Source organism: Prenolepis imparis, unplaced genomic scaffold, assembly GCF_030444845.1.
Source record: "Prenolepis imparis isolate NDT839.2.m4 unplaced genomic scaffold, iyPreImpa1.0 SCAF_9, whole genome shotgun sequence".
NCBI classification, from domain to species: Eukaryota; Metazoa; Arthropoda; class Insecta; order Hymenoptera; family Formicidae; genus Prenolepis; species Prenolepis imparis.
This window is the reverse complement of record NW_028141167.1, coordinates 11,969,006-11,996,070: the sequence shown is the minus strand read 5'-3', so window position 1 is coordinate 11,996,070 and position 27,065 is coordinate 11,969,006. Positions and strand designations below refer to the sequence as shown.

The 27,065-nt window shown below is 39.5% G+C and overlaps 3 protein-coding genes across 3 annotated transcripts; 1 reads left to right on the top strand and 2 right to left on the bottom strand.

The window, feature by feature from the left end:
- Positions 1–2,020: 2,020 nt before the first annotated feature.
- LOC145941009 (uncharacterized) lies at positions 2,021–6,662 on the top strand. Its single transcript, XM_083046754.1, has 2 exons — positions 2,021–2,093; positions 2,644–6,662. Exons 1-2 carry the CDS (start codon positions 2,021–2,023, stop codon positions 6,660–6,662), a joined length of 4,092 nt encoding a protein of 1,363 aa, XP_082902880.1.
- A 528-nt stretch (positions 6,663–7,190) lies between these two features.
- On the bottom strand, positions 7,191–23,345 carry LOC145940862 (ubiquitin carboxyl-terminal hydrolase 3). Its single transcript, XM_083046491.1, has 6 exons — positions 21,532–23,345; positions 11,811–11,958; positions 10,633–11,440; positions 10,192–10,437; positions 9,645–9,838; positions 7,191–9,183 (listed from the first exon to the last, which is right to left on the bottom strand). Exons 1-6 carry the CDS (start codon positions 21,626–21,628, stop codon positions 9,021–9,023), a joined length of 1,656 nt encoding a protein of 551 aa, XP_082902617.1. The 5' UTR covers positions 21,629–23,345; the 3' UTR covers positions 7,191–9,020.
- A 314-nt stretch (positions 23,346–23,659) lies between these two features.
- On the bottom strand, positions 23,660–26,389 carry Rps17 (ribosomal protein S17). Its single transcript, XM_083046502.1, has 3 exons — positions 26,280–26,389; positions 25,843–25,994; positions 23,660–23,974 (listed from the first exon to the last, which is right to left on the bottom strand). Exons 1-3 carry the CDS (start codon positions 26,280–26,282, stop codon positions 23,737–23,739), a joined length of 393 nt encoding a protein of 130 aa, XP_082902628.1. The 5' UTR covers positions 26,283–26,389; the 3' UTR covers positions 23,660–23,736.
- Positions 26,390–27,065: the final 676 nt, after the last annotated feature.

Genomic DNA, 27,065 nt, shown 5'->3' with positions numbered 1-27,065 from the left:
ACTTCCGGCGGCCCCACCCGTCGTCCCTTCGGGCAACCAATCCCGAGTAAAGTTTGTTACACAACTCGGCGAACTTTCGAAAATGGTCTGCCTCCGCCAAGTAAGCTGTTCTTGGCTCCCTCGTTAGCTAGACTTTCCTCTTTGGCGCGATGCTCTCTCCGCCACCAGAGAAACCGCGGCGGATGCGACGCGCGCTTCACAGTTCTCTATCCCTTTCTCTCTTTCTTCCTCTCGTTCCTCTTCTCTATGCCACGCAGTTTCTAGCAAAAGAGCATCTTCGTCTTCGAACAGTGTCGAGTTCCGTGTTCGTTCCAGATGATGAAAAGTTGCGCGACCAATGGCAACCAGACACTGGGCTATTGAAAATATCAGGCGACAAATAGCGTTGTATCTCCCACTAAAAGAAAAAAAAAAAAACATGTATTAAATGCAACACGCATAAAATATTTCAGAAAAATGAATTGATAAAATGAAAAATATTCGCATATATACAGAAGCAAAAATCATTGAACGTGTTTCGATGCTAAATTTCCTGCTTTAATTCTATTTTAATTCCACAAAGAGATTGTATTATATTTTGTACAGGATATATTTTGTTTAAAATTAAAAATTTGTGCCGTAAAATTACTCGAAATTCCAATGAAAAATTTCATTTACGTGGTCAGAGTATGAAATCTTTGTGTTTTTATTTTCGAATTGTAAATGTGCATAATCGGAGCGCTATACGCAGAGATGATCCGCGTATATATAAATGTAAATATTGATACATTCGGATACGAGTAATTGTTCTTGTGTGTGATGCTGTTCTCTAAATTGTACCGTATATTTGGGATGGGTACGATTAAATTGGCGCAATCAGAATAACTATCGGAATAGTAGCCATACATCGAGGCGCGAGGTACATATACATACGTAGAGTAGCTTGAAGTCTCCAGCTATTTTATCGAGATCGCCCCGGCTCACTTAACCAGTTCCTCGAGTAAAACGCATTCATTAACGCAAATATCCGTTGGATGCATTAAGTTGCGCGTAATGCGCTCGTCGTATCGCGGAAATTGCGCGTCGACGCAAATGCAAATTGCTCGTCCTTCGTTCACGTGCGCGCCTCTCGAGCTTATCACTTCTCACTGATTAGCTCTCTTGTCTGTCTCAATGATTCTTCGTCATTTTTCATCAACTGAAAACAAAATATGCGATCGTTTATAACAATTTTTCAAAATATATTTTTTCTATCTATTTTCTTAATATATCAATGTTTCGTTTAATTTAATTTAATTTAAAGCAATCATTTATTGACAAAATATTTTTTTTTAAATATGGAATATTGATGTGACGAAAGAGAAATATCATGCGTATTCTGAAAGTCTGATGGATTAAGTTAGATTAAAGCTATGCATTTAGTCATCGTAGGAGAAGGAAAAAGTTGCACGTTACATAATTTAATTATTTTGCCGCTTACAATCTTGAAAACATCGTCTTGTCGCCATTCCATTGCAACGAAAATGTAAATAAATTGACTTGCAAGATATTTGACGTAAGGGGCATAACTTATAGACATAACACGTGGACACATTATCTGCGAATACTAACTTTGCATTTTAAAATTCTCGCAACAAAATATGTACATAAATGTTGGACAAATTTCTGTTTTCCACGAATGTAAAAAATATGAAATGTATAGAGTTTTGTTATGAATATTATTTCATAAATATCGTGAAATATTTTATTTAATCTGATAATGTGAAAATGATAAGTCATGTTTTGCAGTCGCAATATCGCTATAAAATAAAAAAAATGCGCAATAGTTTTACACAATAAAATAAACGAAGAATAATGTTATTCATTTTAAGCAGACATTACTGCGTATTCGATCTAATCGAGTTTTGTAAAAATTGTTCTTATGTTTTTTATACGATAGAAGTGAAATCTGTCATAATAATAATACGTGCATTTTATGAACTGTGTATGATGAATTATTATTTAAATAGATAATTTTTAAACAACAGCATATGGAGACGATATGAAAAGCGATGACATCGCAATTCCGAGCATTCCCGAAATAAAAACCATCAGTCCTTTATCTACGTCGAGAGGTATTAAAATTATTTGTTTAAATATTATAAAATTTCTGCATTTTGCATTGTCTATTTCTTTATAAATTTTTATAAATTGTGTGCATTGCGTGTATAATAGATACATTTAAAAATATCATATGGTGATATATGTACATATGTAAGTCGTAAACTATTGAATTCTATATTGAATGTATAACCTACTTTGTCCAATGCAATAACATTTACTTCCCGAAATCAAATAAACAATTTAGCGTTATTGGAAACAGAATGTCATATATTTAATATCATTAAATAAATTCTATATCGTAATAATAACTACAATTACACCGACATTCAATTTGCATTGAAAGATTACGTAATAATCGTCTTATTCGATGATTTCGTGAAATAAATAATGCTCTTCCTAATTTAAAGAATTAAAAAATTAAGAATTGAAGTTATGTATCAAATAAAAAATTTAAATCGACTTTATAAAATTGAAAGAATTGCGATGCTTTCCTGTATCTCATTTTAATTCAATTTTACGATATTAATCGACACGATTAACCCTTTACCGAATGCGACGCAGATCAAATAATTAATTCCACATCGGAGGACCGAGTGTCCAGCGATTCTAGCGACAGTTCACCATCTGATCTGAGAAGACGTCTTGAAGATTTACCGTCGCCAAACGAATTCTCCCTTCTGGCCGATCGCGTGGCCACTCTCGGTCGACGGATCGGTCGCAAACGCGAGCTCTTTCTACGTCTGCACGGAGTGGCGAATCGAATCGAGGAGAACGACGAGTGGGAGGACGAGGAAGGACCAAGGGCAGGATCTTGGAAGAGCTCCTTGGGAGCGTCCAGGTCGAAGGACGCTCGTGCTCGAAGAAGAGCGCGAATTCGCTCGGAAAGTTCGTCCCAGTGCGACGACAGAGAGATGGTGATCTCGCGAACCGGAGGTCCTATCGATCCTGCCAAGATCACCGACGACGACAAATCGAATCCCACCGAATCCTCCGTGAATCGATCGGCGAGAGATGGAGATTGTTTGAAGCTACCAGCGATCGAGATATCACGAAGACAATCCCGAGCCTCTTCGTTGTCCGAACCGTCTTCTACGCGCTATTCCTATCGCAATAATGGCAACTCGCGCGATATCGAAAGTGCGATATCAGCCTTACATAGTTGTCGAAGTTTTGCGCCTCGCGATAACGCGCCAAAATCGACTGATCTTCCATCAGTTTCGCCGTTCTGTCTCAACAGTGTTCGACCGAAGAGGTTCGGTGGATACCGTCCGTCTTCCGGTGTGGTTTTGAAGCAGCTGAGCTCCAGCAGCGAATCGGAATCCGTCAACGAAACGAATCGCGGACTCTCGTCTGCCCGAAAAATCGATAATTCGATCGAGACTTTGGAATTATCTTCGCCAGAGTCGAAGGTCCAAGCTGACATTAACGAACCCATCAAGAAGATGCCGATCATGTCCGCGAGGAATGACATTATCGGGTCGATACTGCCGAATCTCCTGCCTTCGTCGCGATCGCTCGGCAATGATAATCTCGATTGTCGAATTTCTCAAGATACTTCACGAAGTTGCGTCCTCGGGCAAGTAAACCGTGATGGATATATGATGAAAGCGTGTAACGAGCTAGAAAAGATAAATCGTAACGTTGCAAGAGCTGCGTTTAACGAACGAGCAAGAAGCGATGAACTTGCGACGAAAACTTGCAACGAACTTCGAATCGAGCCGAAATACGAAGATATGCATGATGAAAGAAAAGAGATGCCACAAAATACGTCGACTTTCTCCGCGAGAAGTTTTGCCTCGGAGTCAGCGGAACTTGTAACGAGCATTTGCAACGAACAGATTCACGATGATCTAATAACGAAGACCTATAATGAATTTAAACAGATCGAGTCGGACTTTGAGGATAAACGTAATCAGAAAGAAGAAACGGAAATACATCATCGAGATGACATTAAAAATCAATTTATCTTCAATTGTTCGATAGATCAGTTAAATTTGGAAGCAAATTCTTCAGAAAACATTGACAGAAATGTTCTCGACACTTCAGAATGGAATCGATTAACGAGTTTTTATAATCAAGAAGTCGTCGAGACCCCGCATTTAACTGAAAGAATTCAAAGTGACACTTTAGAAGAGGCTTTATCGTCTCGAGCTTCAGGACCATTCGAGAGCGAAGGTCACAGCCGATCATCTTGCACGCCTAAAATATATTTACAGCAAGAACCGCTCTCGAGTAGAAGATCTCAAAATAACGACATTGATACGTCGGATAATTACGACCAAGAAATTATAACGAAAGTTCCGGCGCTCGCGTTAAATTCGCAAGACATTTCGTACTCAACATCAGCAGGTAGTCGCGAATATTCGGCTACGCGATCTCTCGATCCTCAGGTGTTGATCAGAGCCTTATCGGATGTATCTCTGAAGCGAAAACGGCAGGAGGAGAATGTCTCCAGAAAACGCGAGGATTTTTATTGCTACGATAAGGATACGATCGATGCATCGAGCCGAGCTTCCAATAAAAATTTTCCAGCGAAAAGCGAAACGTGGCGCGTACCAAGATCCTCAGAGTCGCCTAGAAAATCTCTAACGCGAGTTCCCTCTAGAATACCCATAAGAATCCACAGTAGTAAGATTACATCAGCTATCAGTGCAAACGAACTTTCAGGCTACATTTTGTTAGGCTGTAAACACTTCAGTTCAAATATTGAAGAAGCAAAGTTTATCGATAGAAGCGAAGTAAACGAAAATGTTTGTCAACGATTAAGAAACGAAGATATCGAAGTTAAATCGGACATCATGACTGCATCAGATAGTACCAAAGGGATGATAAAATATGAGGTCGATGATCGCGCGCTTGGAAGTTCAATGCCCTCGAATTTGCGGGATCTTCAGAGCACTCCGTTTGGCGATTATATCTATGATAGAACGCGATGTTTCCCCGCGACTGGATCAGATAGAAAAAATTGCCAGCTCTTTAACAAAACGGCTTACTCCGGTGATCGCGATTACGCGAAGATCGACGACAATGTGCGATCCAGATCAGATCACAGCATGTCTCGGAAGAGCGCGGACGACATCATCGATGTCACAAGCATCACCCAATCGCCATATATATTTGAAAGCAAGAACGAGTCGTCTCGAATCGAGTCGTTGAGATATGTGGAGGAAAATGTCACTTGGAGAACGGAGGACGACTGCGCGTCCATTAACGACGAAGAAAATCCTGAAGACGTGAAAGATAGAGATTATTATAGCGCGTACGACGAGAAGCCAGAGGAATTATACCTGCAGACAAAAGAGCATTTTAAATTAGCGACAGAGAGAACGTGCAATCCATCATCCCCGTTCACGATTCAACATCTTCAACCGGATCCGGCATTAGAAATCAAGAAAGGCGCTAGAAAGCAACAAGCTGGCGATGATCTTGAATTTAACGATCAGTTGAGCTTCGATCGAAATTTTGCGAAATCCGAGAATATGATGTTTCAGATACAAAGAAAACGAGAGTTATCCGAGATATCTTCGTCGGCATTTAACTTGAACTGCGAGTCGAAGAGGAAGAAGAAGAGCCAAGAACGTTTCCCCTTTACAATCTCCGAAGCATCGGCAATTAAGCATCATCAAGACGCGAGCGATTATCTGTTGCCCGATAAAAATCTGGACTGCAGGGAAAAAACGAACGATCAGCTGGAGGAGAAGACCGTGCATCAGTTGCAGACGCATCCCAGTATAACGAGACTGGCTACTTCGGGTTTGGAGGATACTGTGGCGGATATCCTGTGCTGCGTTGCGCAGGAACAAAAGGAAGTTGAATCGTCCTCGAAATCCCGGATGAAGGCGCTCGCGCGAATATTCTCCTCGAAACTGAGAAGAGCCCCGAAGCAGCTGAACGATAATAAAACTTTGGAGCCGACCAAGGTCATTTACAAAAATCGCGCCTGTCAAGTGGATTCTAAAGCGAACAGCTGTTCAGGCGATTCGTCGACGGAGGAAGCTCGTAGAATGAACTTTGACAAATCTTTGAGCAATCATTGGATCGATTATCATGTTGCAAAATGCTCGTCCGGAAATATCCTGAAGAAGACGGAAAGTCTTCAAGCGATCGCTCAGAAACATCCCTATAGAAGATACGATCGAGATGATTTATGGATTCAAGATATCAAAGAGCTTCCCTCCGATATAAAAAAAGATAATAATACATCGCAAACAAAGGACAAAACAAACAGTTCAAAAGGAAGTTCTCCAAAAGATCCATATTCGATATTTCTCGCGAGGGATCTCCAGTCCGGAGATAAATTATCGGAGTCAAATATTGATCATAGTTATTTCACGAAGCAGCATGTATTGATTTCTGATCACGTGGCACCATTAGATGCGACAAGTAAACAGAGCGTCGATCGAAATATTATATCAAAAAATGTCATACCTGAAGAAATAGAAGAAGACCTGACCGGTTGCATCTGCTGGAGGTTTTGTCGTATAATTGCGCCGTCCAGGTATCGCTCATCAATAAGGGACCAAGTTTCGTCTTCAAGAACGAAGAGATCCAGTTTCCTTCTGTGGAAAAGAAAGAAATGAATTTTTACAATTTTATAAAATATTTCAGAGACATCGACAACTGATACTTTTACTCTTACTACTAGACGATATATAAGGAAACAAGGTGTGTATTCTAATAATTCTGAGAGATACCAGACCCTGATACTCGACTTCATTGTCGACTGAGATGAAGTATCAGCTATCGATATTTAACAATATTTGTTTCAATGATATGAATCTCACCTTTGCGATTCTCACAGCAGTAACAGTTGATTTTGTTTAAATTTTTGTACATATAGCATTAGTTGGAATTAGAATGTAAAAATTAGATTTTATAACAAACTTCGCATGTAATTAACAGCTCATGTATAATTTTCTCGTAATAGTTGACAAAGTAACTATTTCAACTTTAAATCTGTTCATTACGTGTACAACTAAAAAAAGGGAGAATAAACGGTCAAAATAAATAAAGAATGCACAGGGAATTTACATAATTTTACAAATATTCAGGATGACGACAGGATTGAATCGGAAAGAGCTTTAGTGGCACGTAATCGAAGCGTGTCGTCGATTCATGTGTTTTCTTTATTTATTCGCCGTTCGTACATATTTCACTTGTTCTCAATAATATTGTTGCTGCACGCTTACTTCCGTACATCATGTTCATACACGAAGAGTAAGTCTTTGCTGAAGATGCGCAGTTATCGCAGTTTATCGCCTTAATAAAACGTTTCTTCGCTACGCATTAACTTATTATTATTATCGTTATCATTATAGAAAAAATAAGTCTTTAAATAATCACATAAGAGTCGTCGAGAGCCTTTCGTGAGAGAAAGAGGAATCAAAGGAGTTGGGGGAAAGGATAAAGGATCGCGGGACACGTGACATTCATGCATGCGCGTATGTACGTGCATGAACACATATACGTTGCGCGTGTGTGAGTATACATGGGACGCATGTACGACGAAGGAACGGAAAGGGATCTGAGACACGGATCCGGGATGGAAAGGGAAGGATAAAGGGAGGCTGTCGCTTGAGAAGTAACGCTGTGTTGGCCCTATACGGTACTTGCTTTTATCAGCTCCCTCGAAACGATGCCGCGTGCGCTAAGCCTAGAAAAAGATCTATCTACCGAGAAGACCAGTCGTTTTCGCGTTTTTAAGAACTACACACGAGGAACGCGATTATTCCGCTACCGAGGAGGGCTTTAATCGATCCGACCAAGGATAGGGGGGGGGGGAGAAGGGCGGTCGACGGTCGCCGCCGCGTAAGAGCGTAAAGTAAGAAAATCGACGCTAAAGGCAATGCGTTTCCGCGATCCACCTCGAGCGCAGTCATCCATCTTTCTTTCTTTCTTTCTTTTTCTCTTTATCTCTCTACCTTTCTCTCTCTCGTCTTCTTTTTCTTCTCTCTGCCATTACCGAGAAAGGAAGAGAAGCTTCGCCCGCCAGCACACGCTTCGCATACAATCGCGCACCTCCACGTACACGTGCGACCGCATGCGTGCTATGTACATTGACACGATACGCATGCGTGTCCGGCATCAATCATACATCGTAACGCTCTCTCGCCTCTTCTCGCCCTCTCTCTCTCTCTCTCTCTCTTACTTGCTTCCAAGTAAGTAACTTGGTATTCGATACTCATCCGAGTGCATAGACTGAATGAGCGCCTCGATTCATTTTAACTAGATATACATAAAGTTTGCAAGGGTACAAGAGTTTTTTCTAATTTCACATATTGAAATTTTCAACATACAAACATTATATGTTATAATCATGATCTTGATCGAGAAACGAAAAAAGATGCTGCCTAAAAGAAAAAAAATTGTCCTATCTCTGTAAAAAAACAACGATAAATAGACAGGTCAAAGTATTTCCAACAAAAATAACAAACATGATTGGAAAGATTGTGAGAATAATAAATCTATGGCGCGATACGTGCTATGCTCGTATGCCGACTTTTTTTTTTGCGGATATTCGAGAGTAGCGCGAATTATCTTACTGACGCCTGATAAAGCATGAGGAGGAACGCGCTCAAGCGACTGCGTGCGGCGCAATTATATCTGTAGCCGGTTATCCTAATCGCGTCTCAAAGGTCGCAGTTTGTCGAGACGCGATAACGAACGCGGACAAATTACGCTTCTAACAAGATTGTACGATTTGGCAACGATGAGCAATCATTAATGCGATAAGCGCGGACGAGTCTCCGTCTTCCAATTTCTCGAAGCGCTCGAGGCGCGATCCGGCGATCCTCTTGCTCCTTCCGCTTGGTTGTTCGTTTCGTGCGAGATTCGCAAGGAACGTTCGCTCAGTTCTCTTTTATTCGCTCCACATCCATATTATCGTCATCGTCATCGAGGCTCGCACCAGGACGGGGCTTCTTGTCGGAGAAACGACGTCACAATGGGGGTGGAATGGAGAACTCTCTCCGCACGTAGAACAGAATGTAAGGCTTACATTTGGCGACGGCGTCGGTAGTCGCCGGTCGCACGGAGCTGTCGTTAAAATGGAACCACTGACCGTCATGCACGGCGAAGGCAGTGTAATGTCCAGTTCCGGCACTGTAAAACACATGCGATTTTAATATAAATATATAATTCTCCACGTCGCATTTTTATATATTTATCAAACATATATTTTTTTCTTTTATAATACTATGTAAATTTATAAAACATATGTAGATATCTAAAGATTAAAATATCTGTGATATATGATTGTGTGATGCAACGATTGGTAAACTAACGAACTAACGCAATGCAAGTTTAAATATATATTTATAAGAATTTCTCCATCCTCTTAAAAATTAAGAATGCACTTGCAAGTATCAGTATACAATTCAACGATCATTGAGAAATGTTAGAGATACTACTTCCAAGTATAGATTATAAACGTTCCGAACAATGGTATATTATCTTATCAAATATCAGCATCGCGTGATAGTTGCAACTACTATGAGGAAAGTTGCGATATGTTCTCGTCAAATAATTTATTTTAATTAAAAGCAATTTAAGGGAGAGCATACCCAGAACCATGGTGCACAATAACGGCAGCCAAGTCGTAGAGATGACTATTCTGAGCGCCCAATCTCGTCCCGGTCACGCCGCGCACGGTGAACGCAGACATATCGAGAGACTCCATCGGGAAATCCACCTGCGTGTCCACCTTCGAGCGATAGGAATTGCACCACCTAAATCTTTTAATGTGAAGGCACAACACCTGGAAAGAGCGAGCGTGAAGAGCATGAGCACACAATCACTACGTTCTACGTTTGGACGTGTATTTTTTTATTCGATCAAAGTTGGCTTTTGGGGTCACACTTATTCGTGCAAACTGTATCGACCGAGACAGGCATGTCTGCAAATGCATTGCCGTCCAGTAAAATTAGAGCAACGTAAAAAAATCGATACATTAGAGAAAACGTGGAAATATATAATGTAGGATATAGAAAAATTTTAAATTGAAATTTGTCAAAATAAAATTTTAAATAACATTTTTTTTTTCATGAGATTCTATTCTTACTGAATTGCATATAGTTTTTCCCCCAAAAAACGAGAGTTCACGATACTCACGTTAGGCAGCCTGTGTATCCAGAACCTCTTGGTAGACCTCTGCTTGCCCATACAGTTGTCGCAGAAGTAGAGCTCGCTGTCGGCCAACTCCTCGACTTTGAAGAATTTTGTCAAACTGTAAGTCAGACTGCATACTTCCTCCTGCTCCTTCGTCCTAGTCCTCTGCAGCCTGTCCGGTATGTCCAGCGAGAGGTCCTGGAAGGGCTCGTGCGTCTTCGAGTCCGTACGACAGTTCATACAGTGAACCTGCGCGAGGAAACGCGATCCATAATTCGTCCGCGCTTCTCCCAAGAAGAAAAACGAAGAAGAACGTGACTTTGGCAAGCGACATCGGTCTCTCGAAAGAGCGCAGAAATTCCTTCCTGCCAAATAGGCTGCAAGGACGGCACGTTTCGCGCGCAATCGAGGCTCTTTGTCTAAGGTCGGGTCGGGTCAACTTACCACGCTGAGAAGAGTGCCTCCAAATACGGCAGTGACGATGCTTTGTTTGCCACGCAATCCTAGAGGCTCGTGTCCCAGCCTGGGCAGCAGCTGCAGCAGCTCGGTGTGAAGCCGGTCTAGCATGTAGGTGAGAAACTCGTGGGCGTCCTGCTGCTGGTAGCCACGAAATCTCGGCACGACCTTCCAAATGGCCAGAAACAGGCACTCGGGCGATATGGCCTGGCCATTGGAACCACCCAGGCTTAATCCGAGCAGCACCTTTCGGAGCTCCTCGGCAAGTAAGGCGTCGCTCATGGACATCTCCTTGGCGCGACCCGGCGTGACGATTCGACCGCGATGCGTAGGCGGCCCCGTGGACTCGTCGAACGCGATGCCCTCGAGACACGGCATCTGCGTGAGGTACTCGCAGAAATGGCTGATATTGTTGAAGGACTGCAGCACCACGTTCATAAAGCAGGTGTTACCGAGATTTCTCAGCCCGACGACCTTTTTTTCTTTGGTACTCTTGGAGCTACGGCGTTTAGCTGGCCGATTGTCAGCACTGCTGGCGTCCAGCGAGTGTAGTCTCTTGCGTGCCGTTCTCGGTCGCAGATTTCTAACGACCACCTCCGCCTTCCAAAGGGCGTCCGGATCGTTGTCGTGATCGCCGCCACTGTCGCGCGTCCTCGAGGACGGCGGTGACGCGGGCGGCGACGTGCTCCAGCTCTCGTCATTCTCCTTGTGCTCGTCCTTGCGAAAGGTGACGCGCCGTATCTTCTCGATCTGCCCGCTCGTAGTGTCGTTCACCACGTACTCGTCGCAGGTGTAGCTGCAAGAAACGAGACAATTTAGCATTTTCGATGAAAAAAAAACCGATATAACATCAGCGAATTCGTTTCTGATAACACGCGGCAAAATTATAAAAAAAATTATTTTAAAAAATTATCTACGTTTTACGATAAGGCATAATTAATAAGTCTACCAATTTATTTGTGACAGAATAAAAGCGCGATGATATATTGACGTAAGGCACATTTTCGCGTGCCTCGTCGTACTGAAAATTTACAGCTCTCCGAAATTATACCGGTTTACATAAAGTATATACACGGTGGAGGGAGAGGAAGGAAGAGGATGCACGCGCAGACGGTAGCACACGCGGAGGCGGTGAAAGCAAAGGGATATAGGGGGGCCGGACTCACCAGAATACTGCCAGGCTCTCACAGTCTATGCACACGCAGTGCTGAGTATTAGTCTCGTAGTGTTGCAACGCATGGCCCGCCACGTATCGTCCGCAGTGCACAGCCCCGCAGTGCAGACAGAGCCAGGGACTCTTCTCGGTGCCGCACACTATACACAAATAATAACAAATGTTAATGACAATTGCAGAATAAGCTCGATCGACGAATCGTGTTAATTAATAATCAAGTATACACAGAGAGAATTTTCTCTTAGAATTTATCCTGAAAATCATGGTAATCGTGGGACGATATGGTGTGGAAAGAATTTTATGAGAATTTCTCTGATTAATATTTATCACAAAAATAATATCTATTACAATAAAATATAAAATATGTTTGATTAATTTTACTATGCAGTTTAGTATTTCATGATTTTCAGGGTAAATTCTAAGAAAAAAATTCTCTCAATGTAGAAATATCGTGTGTGGCGTTTGAAAAATAAATTCATAACAAAAAATTAAGATACATATAAATGTAATGTTTAATTTTAATATAAAAGAGAAGAAAGAATATATAGATTTCGAAACAATATCTCTTCTTATTCATTCACTGTATTAAAGCCAAATAAATTTGCATACTTTATCTATACATCTAAAAAAGTACACTTGTTTCTATCATATACTTTTCTAGATGATAAAAGTGCATTTGAAATATTGTTGAGAATATATGTATATGGAAATATAGATTCGGTTAGTTTACAATAATTTATTCATTTTCAATATTAATATGTTACGTGCATCAGCTGACACAGCGATATTCTAAAATATTCACGCATTAAAAAAACATGCAAAGATATTAATGGACAATCATAATCATATGACGATTTTCTAAGCTGCATCAACTTGGACTCACATATTCTTATATATGAGCAATTAAATTCTTGATAATTAATTTTTTTTAAATCCATTGTGATGGCCAGATTAAATGTGCATAGTGATGCGCATATGCAAATTTTACAATGCATCGATGCATTTGTTCTCGGAATGATTTTCGACAATCTGGCACGAACCGATCGACAACCAGTCCAGTCGCAGGGTATAATATATCTGGCGGTTGCGAAATTATACGAGTCGGCCCAGCCTTTCGGCTCGTCTCAGCTTACGTAATTCTCGAGAGAACGCGTAAAAGAGGGGTGCGGTAGCGAGTGGGGGTTCGACACACCCCCTTCGCAGTCGATCGATCGCGAAATGTCTCGGAATTCCATCGGGCTTCGGATTCTCTCGGCGATTTGTGCTTTTTTTTCCCCTTCTTTTTTTGACCTCTCGAAATTCTCTCCAAAAAACATGATGTTAATCAAGGTGACACAAGCGAGAAGAAGCGAAAAACTTCTGATCTATATACAAGTTTTGGAAAAGAGACTCGAGTACAATAATTGAATACGCGGATAAAAATAAATAATTTCGGAGATGATTTCATTCATTCCCTTTCGACAAATATTTCGTAAGAAACAAAATTTATATTAGAGTAAAAAATGAATTAATGATCTAATTATCGTGCACAAATTAATAAACGATTAAGATGAAAGGAAACCACATTTATAATTGCACAACTCGAATCAACTGATTTGAGAAGACGTAAATCCGTCATCGCTTTACATATGCTAAGCATATGCAGACAATTTCGCGAATTTGCGTCGAAAATCAAGCACATGACCTCTCTCTCTCTCTCTCCTATTCTTCTCAAGGCGACCGATTATCTAGCATTCGCGAAGAGCGGTGTGTAATCTTATACAATATGGAGAAGGGAGACGTTTCTAGAACGGAGGTTAAAAATCGCGAACGTGTGAAAAGTGAAACGGCCAAAAGTCCGTGTACGGAAATCTGATCTCATATCGAAGGTCGTTTCTATCTGGGGAGTCGTGTTCATTTTCGCGGTTTGCCGATGTAAGGAAGCCTTAAAACATACCAAGTGCTCTATCGCCACGTTTTAATCAGTGACTCGTTGCCATAAGAATCTCCTCGAAAAAAAAAAAAAAAAAAAGAAGAAAGTAGGAAAGAATTAATAACAATGAGTTTAATTCACGAATAAATCTTGTTTGCGAGTACAAATATTTCTTAAGAATTGCTAGGGAAAGATGTTTTTTTCATTGTTGATTCGTAAATTTTTTTTACAAAAAAATATGACAAAAAAATTAATGAAATGTCTCTAAATCAATCAAAACAACAGTTCTATAAATCTCGATGTTTACAAAATTATAATTTTCATTATCCAAACATTTGCTCTTAAAGTATGTTAAAGTATGTTGCAAAAATATACATAGTTATGTGCTTAAAATTTGTCTCTTAGAATTATACTAAAAGTTAATGAAAAGCAAGTTTTTATAAATTAATAGTTCATTGATATAGCTGTTTAAAACAGTAAACTTACACTAATGCAGTAGACTAGCTAGCATAGATGCAAACATTATTATCAAGTCAACAATTTGTAATGTTCATTAACGCTCATTATCTATTGCGATATGTTTATTTTGAATTTATTTTGTGTGTAAAAGTATTCTATCTTGCAGATTACAACAAAGCATATAGCTAAGAGAGAGAGAAACAGAGAAAGAGAGAGTATGTGTGAGAGAAAGAAAAGTATGATTTATAAAGAGATAAGATTCGTTGACTAAAATTAATTAACCGAGTACAGATGTACGAATCAATGTAAATATTAATTATCGTTCAATCGCGAGTTTCTCATTACTCGTTGAAATACCGACTAATTGTAAGAAAAAAGTTTGTTTAGCATCCCCCCTTCTCCTTATTACAGCTATCAGCTGGAAAATAAACCGCTGTCGCGAATGACACTTATGGTGATATGCCTTCGAATATGTCAATATCTCATCCTCTTACAAGATAACGCACACGTGTGACAAGGAATGTTATCAGCCAAAAAATGCATACATTTTTGCAGTTGATCACAATATACATGAAGTCATTCGCACAGCGTCATTCGTCCATTCATTCAATGTCCGCCTGCTCAATGAATCAGTCTAGCAGTATCCTCGTGTACGCGGATGTTCCTCGTGGATCGTCGGAATAACAGTTATTACGATGATAATGTTTATCATAATATAACGACATCGAATACAAGAGGGAAGTGATTAAATATATATATATATAGTCTTATTACTTATTTAACATATTAAATATTATTTCTTCACATCATTTAAATGAAAAGTTTGGGGAGGAACAAAGATATTTAATATATTGCACATTAAAAATATTAGTAAACATATGATGTGATACTTTAATGGAATACTTTTTGAGAAAATTGGTAACTAGTAAAAAAAAATCTTTCGTTAAAAAAAATCGATTCTGAGATATTCTGTATACATATGTAAGAACGTTCTATTAAATGATCAAAGTTAAATGAAATTTTTTCACATTAATCTTATATATATATTTCTTTAAATTTAATTTGTTAAATTTAAAAAAATCATATTAAATAAAAATTTCTAAATTTTTTGCAATGTGACATTAAACATTTTTTGCGGTACGCTCTTCTGGGAATCACTGAATCATTTATGAATATAGGAAGATAAGAGCTATATAAGGAAAGAGATGAGATAGAAATATGAGATACACGCGAGGAAAGATACATACGTGTCGCGAATACATATGTATTTCGCGGTTTTTTTGTTCGCAAATTACCGATGACGATCCTCGAGGAGAAACGATCGCTGATTAAGATTAAGCTTCGAGAGTTATGTATTTTGCGGAATGTTGCATCAGCGTACGGAATTAAAGGAACGAGCATCGGCGATGATGAGCCAGAAAAACGAGAATTGCAAGAGAATATGTTTTAATAGTTGCTAAATTAAATACCGTTAAAGTATGAGCAGGAGGAAATATTCGCGCGTGCTCGAAGAGACGACTATATCAAGCAAATTTTTTTTTCTCGTCTCGTTCTTCTTTAACTCGTTCGATTCTGCCACGCCTATGTCAACGATGCCATCACCGTTGCCACCCAAAAGTCGACGGTATCATCTCGTCGACGATCAAAAAAGTAGTCACAACGCGGCTGAAAGAGCGAGGGAGAGAACTTTGCGGATGACAGCACGATACCTTGCACAGGTATCGATACCACGACAAATATTGCCTATTCAAAATTCCAATTATTTCCGAAAGTGTCTATATAAAGAAGCAATTAAGTAAAAAAATATACCAAAATCTTTACAACTGAATCATTTTCTTTTAAAATAATTACAATTTTAACTGAAATGATACAAATGCTTAGCTAAATGCTTCGTATTATATATTGTATTATATAAAATGTGTGCACTAATTATCAAAGATTTTCGTGGTTTAAATGAAGATTATTAATCATTAATTAAGAAAATGACATTTTTCTCTCACTCGCTCATATTTATATAAAATAATAATCTTATCACACGTTTCTCTATATATATGTATATTATGCAAAAATATTATCTTCAAAGAACTATTGATATTTTTTAACACATACACGTGCTATCGATAGGTTCGGAAGGTTTATCAACGCCTCGCCAATATATCCACCATAAAAAAGACAAGCTGTCAATGTCAAAGGTGCTCGATATCAGGGGCAAAGTATCCGCGCTAGGAGAGCGGTATCGAATAAGCGTCCCCGCTCTCTCTCTCTCTCTCTCTTGCAACGAGCTATCGGATTAGCAACGGCGCGATTATCGATTTTGCAATGCCGTGTAGCCGAAGGCAGGCAGGCGGCCTGCACTAGCAACAGCAGCCGGCGCAGCAACAGCAGCAGAGCGCAGGAAAAGCGGCGGCGGCGCGGACGAGGGTCCTTTTATGCGTAAGGGGCGATACTTTTCTCTCCCTTCCTCTCTCTCTCGGTCTCTTTATCTCTCGCTCGCTCTCAGCCGGTGCGGAACGCACACGGCGACGCGATTCCGCCGAGGCATTTAAATCGATCCGCTGCCGGATACGTCGCGATTCGTCGAGCATGAACCGCTCTCTCGCCCGGTTTCTCGCGACGCTAATCAACGCTAATCGCGGACGCGATGTCCTCTCGTCGACACCCTCGAGATACGACGAGGAAATTTCTGAAAAAGTTATTCATATATATATATATATATATATATCATTCATACGTCATACGATTTACTACGACCAGTATTTGTTAATAAATGTTGCTACTGACAATGAGTGATGCCGATGAGTCATGAAATTTAATTGGAGAAATCGAAAATAATAAATCTAAATATAAATATAAATATTACAACGTTCATTAAAATACATAATATTGAAAGTATTGTACGAATGAATTGAAAATCAAGTAGAGATAAGAATTTTGAATATAAATAATTTTCGAGATGAAATCGAGAAATTAAAAATAATATATAACACATCGATAATTAAAATTAAAATTTGTGAATATGATTATTCTCTCTCTCTCTTTTAACAATTTATATATTCAAAGATATAATTTTGATAATTGCAAGAATTGAAAATCCATGCATTTTTAATTTATATTTAATTTTGAAAAGGATTTGGATTCCAGTATCAATCCTTTTTGACATTCGCGTGTCGATGGTCATCCTTGGCAGATAACCGTGGTGACAGATCGCCGAAAGTACCACAAACCCGGTGGCTAATCGCCGATAGCATCGTGTTGAGTAATCAAATGTCCACGGAGAGGAAAGTGCGCGTTCGTCCATTCGTCAGGATACTGACTCATTGTCAGTGACGTATCTATCTCCTTCTACACTACCTGACTATTCATACTATACATATATGTGTTATTTCTTGTGTCTACGTATTATCAGATATAAAGTTATCTTTAAAGTTTTCTTCCTACGAGTTCCTAGACTTGTGCTAGAATTTACCAACAACAAACAGCTAGCTATTCCTCATTCATCCGATAATAATATGACATAATAATGAACGATAAAAAAAATAAACATAAGAGAACATAAGAATGTTGTTGATGCAAACCGAACATTTGGACGTTTACGCATTTCTCTCTTTCTTCCATTAACTAATAGATAACTTTGTTCCCATTTAAGTATGATAAAGCTTGATTCATGTTCGTGCACATCTTTCTCTCGCCGATGTAGCATTACATTGAAATTACACCATCTTGCGAAATTCTCTCATGCACTTTTATGTTGAACAACAATGGAACAATAATCTCATTTTGTTTAATATTTTTGTCTATTTTAATATTAAACTATATTCTATTCTCCGATTCAATCTGGTCGATAATAATAACCATTCTCTTTGATATGATTATAGTTTGCGAAAGGGAGGGATAATCACAGAAAAACATTCGCGTTTTTTATACACACAACATACGCATACATCTGCGAATACGGATAAATCGAGAAGACTTTTTTATTCGGCCGAAAATATCAAAGAGCTCAGGTCAGCGGAAATATACCACAGATCATTAATAGAATACTTATTCAGAGGAGAGAACAACTTTTAATTTTTATCTTTAATATAATGTTCAATCCCACCGTTTCGCATTTGCATTGCATTGCTATATATTTATCTACAATTCGATAAAAAAAAAAATAGATTTAAGACAAACATAATTAAAAAATTGTCAAAGTGCTTGCGCGACGTTGGGAATTAACCATTTAATAATAAATTCTCGCTCTAACGTCATCTTAAGCTCTATAGAACCGTTCGTCTCCCTTCGTTGCTCACGCCCAAAATTGATGGCAGCCTGTTTCTTTCACGGTCTGACTGTGTGTTACTTCCTACCGATACCTTTCCCTCCATCATCATTTCGTCGCGGCGAGAAGAAAGACGCACCGCAACTCCAGCTCTTAACGAGCGACTGGCTCGAAAATCGCAGCCGACATCGTACAAATCGCGAATTATGCATTGTTCATTTCTATTTTTTAAGAAAAAAGGTGTAATAATCGATCGTGTGCAAGCAAGAGACAAGATGTTATTTTTTTTTATTACGCACCATCTGTCCTATCACAATCGCGAGAATTTTCGCTCGCGTTGAGAAGAGCAATTAACGCTGTAAATTAACTCATTGTCAGTATAGAGAGAAAGTATGTGCCCAATTTAACTTTTCTATTATATCATATTTTGCATTATATTTTTTTGTAAAAATAAACGCAAGTATTTTTAGTCCGACGAAACTCGTTATTTATTTCTTTACTTGGACTTTGATTACTCAGAGATATTGTACAGAATCATCGTTACTTTTATTTTTCCATTTAAAGAAAATAAGCAAATAATTCATCATTAGCAGAAATTGCAATCAACTACATTTTCTCTCTCCGTCCAATTAGACAGATCTAAGATAGAAGGAAATAAAAAAGAAAAAAAAATATTTCACTGTCACTCCAAGAACAGACATCGCACAGCATCGGCTTACATAAGATATCGACGGTATCACGAAAGAAGCGCGAATCACCGAACGGAATTAGCTTACTCGGGTGGAGTCTCGCTGTTTGGCGTACTTTGCTTTTCAATTGCGCCGATCTATGGAGGTTTCAGGACAAAGAGAGCAGGCGGTAAACGCGTAAGGGAAGAAAAAACACGTACGTTTCGGATAAATATAGTCCCGAGGTCGCGCAAAGAGAAAGGAAGGAGCTCGGCCACGAGAGAGAGAGAGAGAGAGAGAGAGAGAGAGAGAGAGAGAGAGAGAGAGAGAGAAGCGCGGAGAGGATTGCACCAGGATTCGGGGAATAAGGTGCCCTCTCTCTCTTTCTCGTCGGTCGTGGCCATCACCGTGGATTTCACGGCCTCCGAGGGCGGTTCGCTTCTCTCGAACGATCGTCGTCGTCGTCGTCGTCGTCGTCGGTCTTTTCTCCCTCCCCTAGTCCCTCCAGTCTCCATCGCGTCGTGCATTGTCTCTCGTAAACGCCGTCACTTTAACAACGGTCAACGATAACACTTATCCGCCGCCGTTTCGAGTTCTGTAATCTGTAAACGCGACTGCTCGCGACTGATAGCGCGAGTTGATGTGTTTTCGGCTCGACTATGAATCATCGTCGTCCCTACCGCAACGTCGTCCGCCGCTGAATGACGATTTATTGATTCCCCCTAGTATTCTTCTGTTAAAACTATCTAGAAAAATCTACGAGAGAGAGACAGAGAGGAAAGGATCGATCGAAACTTGGTTAACTTTAACTAATGTTTATGGCAACGGGGCCTTTGTGTCTCTATAGTACCCCCCTATGACGGTTGCCTATATAATTGCCCGTGTGTATCTTTAAATCGATAACTCGGAGCGAGCACGAGCACCAATGTCACTGGCTGACTCAAAGGACGAAGATCCTATCCTATATCTATTACAGACACCCATCTTCTTTCTGTAAAACATCGATCTTTCGATCAATATATCAAAATCTCTACCTATTTTACGATATTTTCAAGTCTTTTCTCGACACGAGAAGAGCCAAAAGGCGCGAGAGAGGAGAGAAAGGCAGCGCGAATCGTCTCGAAGAAGAGGCTGATGATCGGCGGACGTTTAGTTTCACCGGCGAATTCTAATGTCTTAGGGCCAGCTGATTAGTGCCGTCTGGTATTGATTTTCCAATGACGGCCGCGCGCCGCATACTGAGAACTCCCAGCAGGACGACGACGATGCACACGCGCACACCACCACCATCACCATCATCGTCACCCACCACCATATCGCCATCGCCTAACCACGCCGTCGCGCTCTCGCGCGCGGAACGAGCCATGGGACCGCGAACACGCCGTATACCAGAAAGAGAAAGAGAAGAGAGAGAGAGAGAGAGAGAGAGAGAGAGAGAGAGAGAGAGAGAGAGAGAGAGAGAGAGAGAGAGAGAGAGAGAGAGAGAGAGCACGCACACACATACATACATACATCGACAAGTTCGCGTTATATCACTTTGCACGCTCGCTCGCATCTCACGCGTGAAACATCCCACTGGAGAAAGAGAGCGAGGGAGAAAAAGAGAGCGTGTACATGTATGCGTGTGCGAATAATACACATGTACGCGTAGCCGCGCGATGAGTTCGATCCGCGATACCGCTCGTTCGTTCGTTGCTGCTTCGTGCGTCAGAGAGAGAGAGAGAGAGAGAGAGAGAGAGAGAGAGAGAGAGAAAGAGAGAATCGACGATAGCGGGCGTTCGCGAAAATATGCGCACCGGAGAGCGACCTGTCTGTGCTTTTCCCGAGGGAAAAGAGCGGCGAGATTCGCACCGCCTCGTCTCGGCTCTTGCGACGGCTCAAGGCCGCGAGAGGAACGGCCGGGGCCTGGGTCACGAGAGAGAGAGAGAAAAAGACGGAACGTGGCACGAGAAACGACATACAGGAGAAAGGGACGAAGACGGAGAAAGATAGATACGTGGATAGATAGATGTAGAGAGAGAGAGAGAGAGAGAGAGAGAGAGAGAGCGAGCGAGCAAGAAAGAGAGAGCTGCTGCGGGCGTTCCATGTAATCGCGAGAGGAAGAGAGAAGAGTAAAACGGAACAAGAGACAGAGCCGAGCTCTGAGAAAGAAAGAAGAAAGAGAAGCGATGGAGCGAGGAGAGACCTGGGAGACGAGCCGGCTTATCTCTCTCTATATCTCTCTCTCTCTCTCTCTCTCTCTCTCTCTCTCTCTCTCTCTCTCTCTCTCTCTCTCTATTCATCCATCTATCCGTTCGCCTCTTTCTTTCCATCAGACTAACGTTTTTTTTCCTTCCATCTCGCTCGAGTTAGCTTATTGCTAGAATCGGTAGACGCCTCTCTTTCTCTCCCGTGGCTTTGTACAAGTTCCTACCTGCGCAGACGAACGGCAAATCCTTCACAATACAGCCTGATCCTTCTACGTTGTCATCGCCGAATTGCACGCTTTGAGCAAGGTGCGGGCACTCCATGTTTTCTCCAGGCACGTTTTTCCACGAGGCCCTCGTGGCCGCCTCGTCGTCGTCTTCGTTTCCGTCTCCGTCGTCGTTGTAGTCGTCGTCGTCGTACGCGCGTTCACGAGGCAGTTCGTCTTTCTCTTTTTCCACAGCGAGGCGGTGGACGAAGATCAGGGGGGAAGGGCTGGGGGAGAGGAGATAGAGGAGGGAGGTGGGTAGATAGGTGTCTCGGTAAAGGGCGAGGGATCCCGAGTCTGCCGGTGGGGTAGAGGAACCCAGGAGGGGAGGAAGGGAACGAGTACAAGTAAAGGAGACGGGGTACGCACCAGGGTGCTCCGTGATATCCGTCACATAGCGCGATGATGGCGAGAACACTGTTACGTCGCCTTTAATATGTAAAAAAAAAAAAATAAAAACGGGCGAAACCCAAACCGAGGGAGATGATGCGCGACCGTCGTTCTCGTTCCGCGGCTTACAACGTACTGATGACGAGAGACGAGAGGCGCGACGTAAGAGCGAGGGAGCGAGCGAACGGACCGACGAACAAGCACGAAGAGAGAACGGTACGGCCGACTGGGCCCGAGCTGCCGACCGAGCGCGACCGAGCTGCGTCGAGCTCGGTTCTGCGGTGGCCGGCCACCTCCAAAGGCACAGACCACTAATAGTCGACTGACTCTCGCCGATCGTGTACGAGTTTTCCTCTTTGTCCCCCGCGTCTCCGCACCGCCGGCAGCATCTTTCTTTGCCCTCTCTTTCTCTCTCTCTCTCTTCCTTCTCACATCGCACCCTTTCTTCCGCTTCTTTTCTCTCTCTCTCTCTCTCTCTCCGACGAGGTTGCGCTAGGTCTTGCCTAGCCTTGGATCGCGCTAGGTCGTGCGCAGCCTCATCAGGGCCGAACCTCGTCGAGGCGTTGGGTTTTGCGCAGGGAAACGCTTTCCGCCGCGAACGCGAATTTATCGAGCGTCGACGAATTTATACCTCGTCGTAGCATTAAATTACTGCGCATGGAATATGAGCGACGACCGAGGATGACGTGCAGAAGGCGTATAATTCTATAATGTAGCGTGCGCGAATCACGCGACCGGGTACATACGTTCTGTTGGACGGAGATTCACTCGATAGCGCGATAATTCTCGGGAGAAAGCGGGCTCTCTCGTTACCTCAGCATCGCATCCCTTCCCTCGTACTCGGGAACGGCATTGTTAGAGAATCGGATCGTCGAGAGAGATAGAGACAGTAAATACGCTCGCTAGGGTGCCAAGGAATGCTCGAGCTGCACCTGGTCAATGCAACGAGTCAGGGATGTAACCCTCCTATCCCTCTCCTCGGTACAGAATCGCGCACGACGTTGTAAGAAATATCGCGAGCCGGCAGGACCAGTTTCTCTAAAACGGCAGCGTAATCCTCCGGCGAGGATATCGAAGGCTAGAACACGTTAGACATTATCGAGCTGGAAAAAGCGACAAAAAAAGAACGGGACGCGGACTCGATCAATTGACGCGATGCGATCAGCTGCGACGAAGGCCCTGATGAGCGCGCACATGTGCGACGACGAGATTATCCGTACGTCTGTGTGTGTGACGCGGATCTATAGAATGCAGGATTATATACGACGATGATTATGCCTTTACATAGCGATCGAGTGGCAGACAGGAATTTATGCGCTTTTGTCGCAGTACTCCGGTTTACGAATGATTGCTTCTGCAAGTTTCCAGCACGATTAAAATGGTGGACTGAGCGCACGCGCATCGTCGACGTCGTATCAGCTGTTCGTTTCTTTCAGACGCATTTGTATATCGTATCATTTTCAATCATTTAACATCGAGAATATATATGATTGAATAAATATAAAATTTTTGCGATCAAAATCATTTCCAATTGAATTAACATTTCTTTCAATGATTTGGGACGAATAGTGCTAATAGTCTACTAATAAACTACTAAAATACTAATACTACACTACTAATTGTCAAGATTAGGAATTATTAATGAAAGGTTTATGAAAATACCTTATGCTCTGTGGAAAAGACAAGTAGTACAATATCGTGAGTGTTGATTCGCAGTTTTATTTGAAAAGTGCAGGTCCAACCATTTTGTTTAGTGTAAAGCGAAGAGTGATCTTTTTAAGATCTTCTATTAAACTGTGGAACGGGCTGCGTCAATTGAAGTCCAGTGATGTTGTTGAATTCTAGCATCTTCAACATTTCCTTGGTCTCAGGATCGACTTCAATAATGTCGTGTTCCAAAGCAGAAACCTCAGGAACATAGTTGTCTCTGCGTTCCCTCTCTTCCTCTTGCAGTTTGATGGAAATGCCACGTACCTGACTATGCCTAAGCCTTTTCATCAGGTGAGTGACAAATCTAAAGATAATAAAAATAATTAATATATTATATTTACACACAGCAATTACAAATTAATCTACATATAAAATTGTAATAGTCATATTATCGCAACACTACATAAATTATATCAGAATACAATTATTGAGTTATTTATGACAGTTAGTTATCATACTATTATTATTTTTATTAAGAATCCTAAGATCGCTCAATGGGAAATATGTATAATATTATAAAAATAAGAATTAAGCAATCGATATAAAATTCTGAATTCATTTATATATGAAAATGTAGTTGTTATTTATTATGTTACATATTACTACATATGAAACTGTGAGTCATATTATCATAATACTATATATGAATTATATCAAAATACAATTATTGAGTTATTTATGATAGTTATATTATTTTTATTAATAATCTTAAGATCGCTCAATGGAAATTACGTATAAAATTATAAAAATAAGAATTAAGCAATCGATATAAAATTCTGAATTCATTTATATATGAAAAGGTAGCAGTTATTTATTATGTTAAATATTACTATATATAAAACTGTGATAGTCATATTATTGTAATACTACATGAATTATATCAAAATACAATTATTGAGTTATTTATGATAGTTATCATACTGTTATTATTTTTATTAAGAATCCTAAGATCGTTCAATGGAAAACATGTATAAAATTATAAAAATAAGAATTAAGCAGTCGATATAAAATTCTGAATTCATTTATATATGAAAATGTAGCAGTTATTTAGTATGTTAAATATTACTACATATGAAACTGTGATAGTCGTATTATCATAATACTATATGAATTATATCAAAATACAATTATTGAGTTATTTATGATAGTTAGTTATCATACTATTATTATTTTTATTAAGAATCCTAAGATCGTTCAATGGAAAACATGTATAAAATTATAAAAATAATAATTAAGCAGTCGATATAAAATTCTGAATTCATTTATATATGAAAATGTAGCAGTTATTTAGTATGTTAAATATTACTACATATGAAACTGTGATAGTCGTATTATCATAATACTATATGAATTATATCAAAATACAATTATTGAGTTATTTATGATAGTTAGTTATCATACTATTATTATTTTTATTAAGAATCCTAAGATTGCTCAATGGAAAACATGTATAAAATTATAAAAATAAGAATTAAGCAATCGATATAAAATTCTGAATTCATTTATATATGAAAAGGTAGTAGTTATTTATTATGTTAAATATTACTACATATATGAAACTGTGATAGTCATATTATCGTAATACTACATGAATTATATCAAAATACAATTATTGAGTTAATTATGATAGTTAGTTATCATACTATCATTATTTTTATTAAGAATCCTAATATCGTTCAATGGAAAACATGTATAAAATTATAAAAATAAGAATTAAGCAATCGATATAAAATTCTGAATTCATTTCTATATGAAAAGGTAGTAGTTATTTATTATGTTAAATATTACTACATATATGAAACTGTGATAGTCATATTATCGTAATACTACATGAATTATATCAAAATACAATTATTGAGTTAATTATGATAGTTAGTTATCATACTATCATTATTTTTATTAAGAATCCTAATAACGTTCAATGGAAAACATGTATAAAATTATAAAAATAAGAATTAAGCAGTCGATATAAAATTCTGAATTCATTTATATATGAAAATGTAGTAGTTATTTTATTATGTTAAATATTATGCTAATTATTATGTTAAATATTAAAATTACGAGTAATTATATTTCCACTCTCTTTACTAAAGCAGAAATTATAAAATTCGTTATTGATTTGAAGAAATAACACGAATTTTTTTTTTTAAATTGATATTATCGTGTACTTACCCCGCAATCTTGTTGCGTAAAGATTTGCTGGGAATGATAGCGATTTCCTCACATATCCTTTTATTCGTGTGGAAATCCAAGGTGAGACGTGGATAGTACTTCTCGATAATGAGTTTCGCGGCCTTTTTGACCGTTTTTGTTCTGACACGACTCTAGAAATTATAAAAAAGCAATAATTTCATGCACAATTGCATGTACGTTTAATTTATCCGTTATTGTGATGACGTCGGATCAAAACTCGACCGAACCTAAACCTAAAGTCGCAAATTTTCATATTATCATAACATTATCACAACAGCGTTTGATCGATTAATATTTGCATCTTCGGCTTAAGTAAATAATTCATAAAACGAAAATGCATCGATTTTTTGCGAGCTTTTGCGGATTGCAAGAATATTTGCAGATTAAATTGGAAAAATTCACAATATTACACTTACCATGTTGACTTGTATATCAGAAGAGACACGAAATGTGAAACGACGACAGAGGACAGAGAGTCGACTAGTTGCGTGACGATGGTGGCGCCGACAGGCGGAAAAGTGAATGAACTAATCTAGAGACTTGCGGTGAGAAAAAGTTTTAGTCGTAACCGCAAGGAAATCGACCAATCACAGCGAGGCATTTTTTACTATGTTGAGAATGCTCGATTTTACGATCACGACTAAATGTTTTTCATGTGCAACGGCATTTAGGTTGCATTTGACTCGGCGGTTAGAAAAGACAATCAAGACAAAAGATAAAAAACCTCGTATAAATTACGATTAATTAGAATATCTCTACGATTAATCAAAGTAAGTACGGTAATGGAAAGATATCAATGTGCGACAAAGAGGCCGCGCATACTCACGAATAAGTAAGTTAAATAATAAACAATTTATGTTAATTGATAATTAAGCTTACATTATTATTACTATATCAGCTTTATATTCGTATTAAAATATTAAACCACGTACTTTATTTCATTTTGGCGAAGATATTTTAGTTGTTTCTAATGTTGGAAAGTGTACTGTACATTAAATGAATTATATATTTTATGCAATTAATTTATAATATTTACTTCTCGATTATTTCTAATATTTGAAAGAAAAATATTTTAGAAAAAATTATTAGAATATTATTTTCATGTTAAATAATTATCAGAAATCTGATTTGTTTTGCTTGACGATTTCTGATATATTTAAAAGAAAACTGTCTCAGAAAAAATATGAGAGTATTAGTTTCAT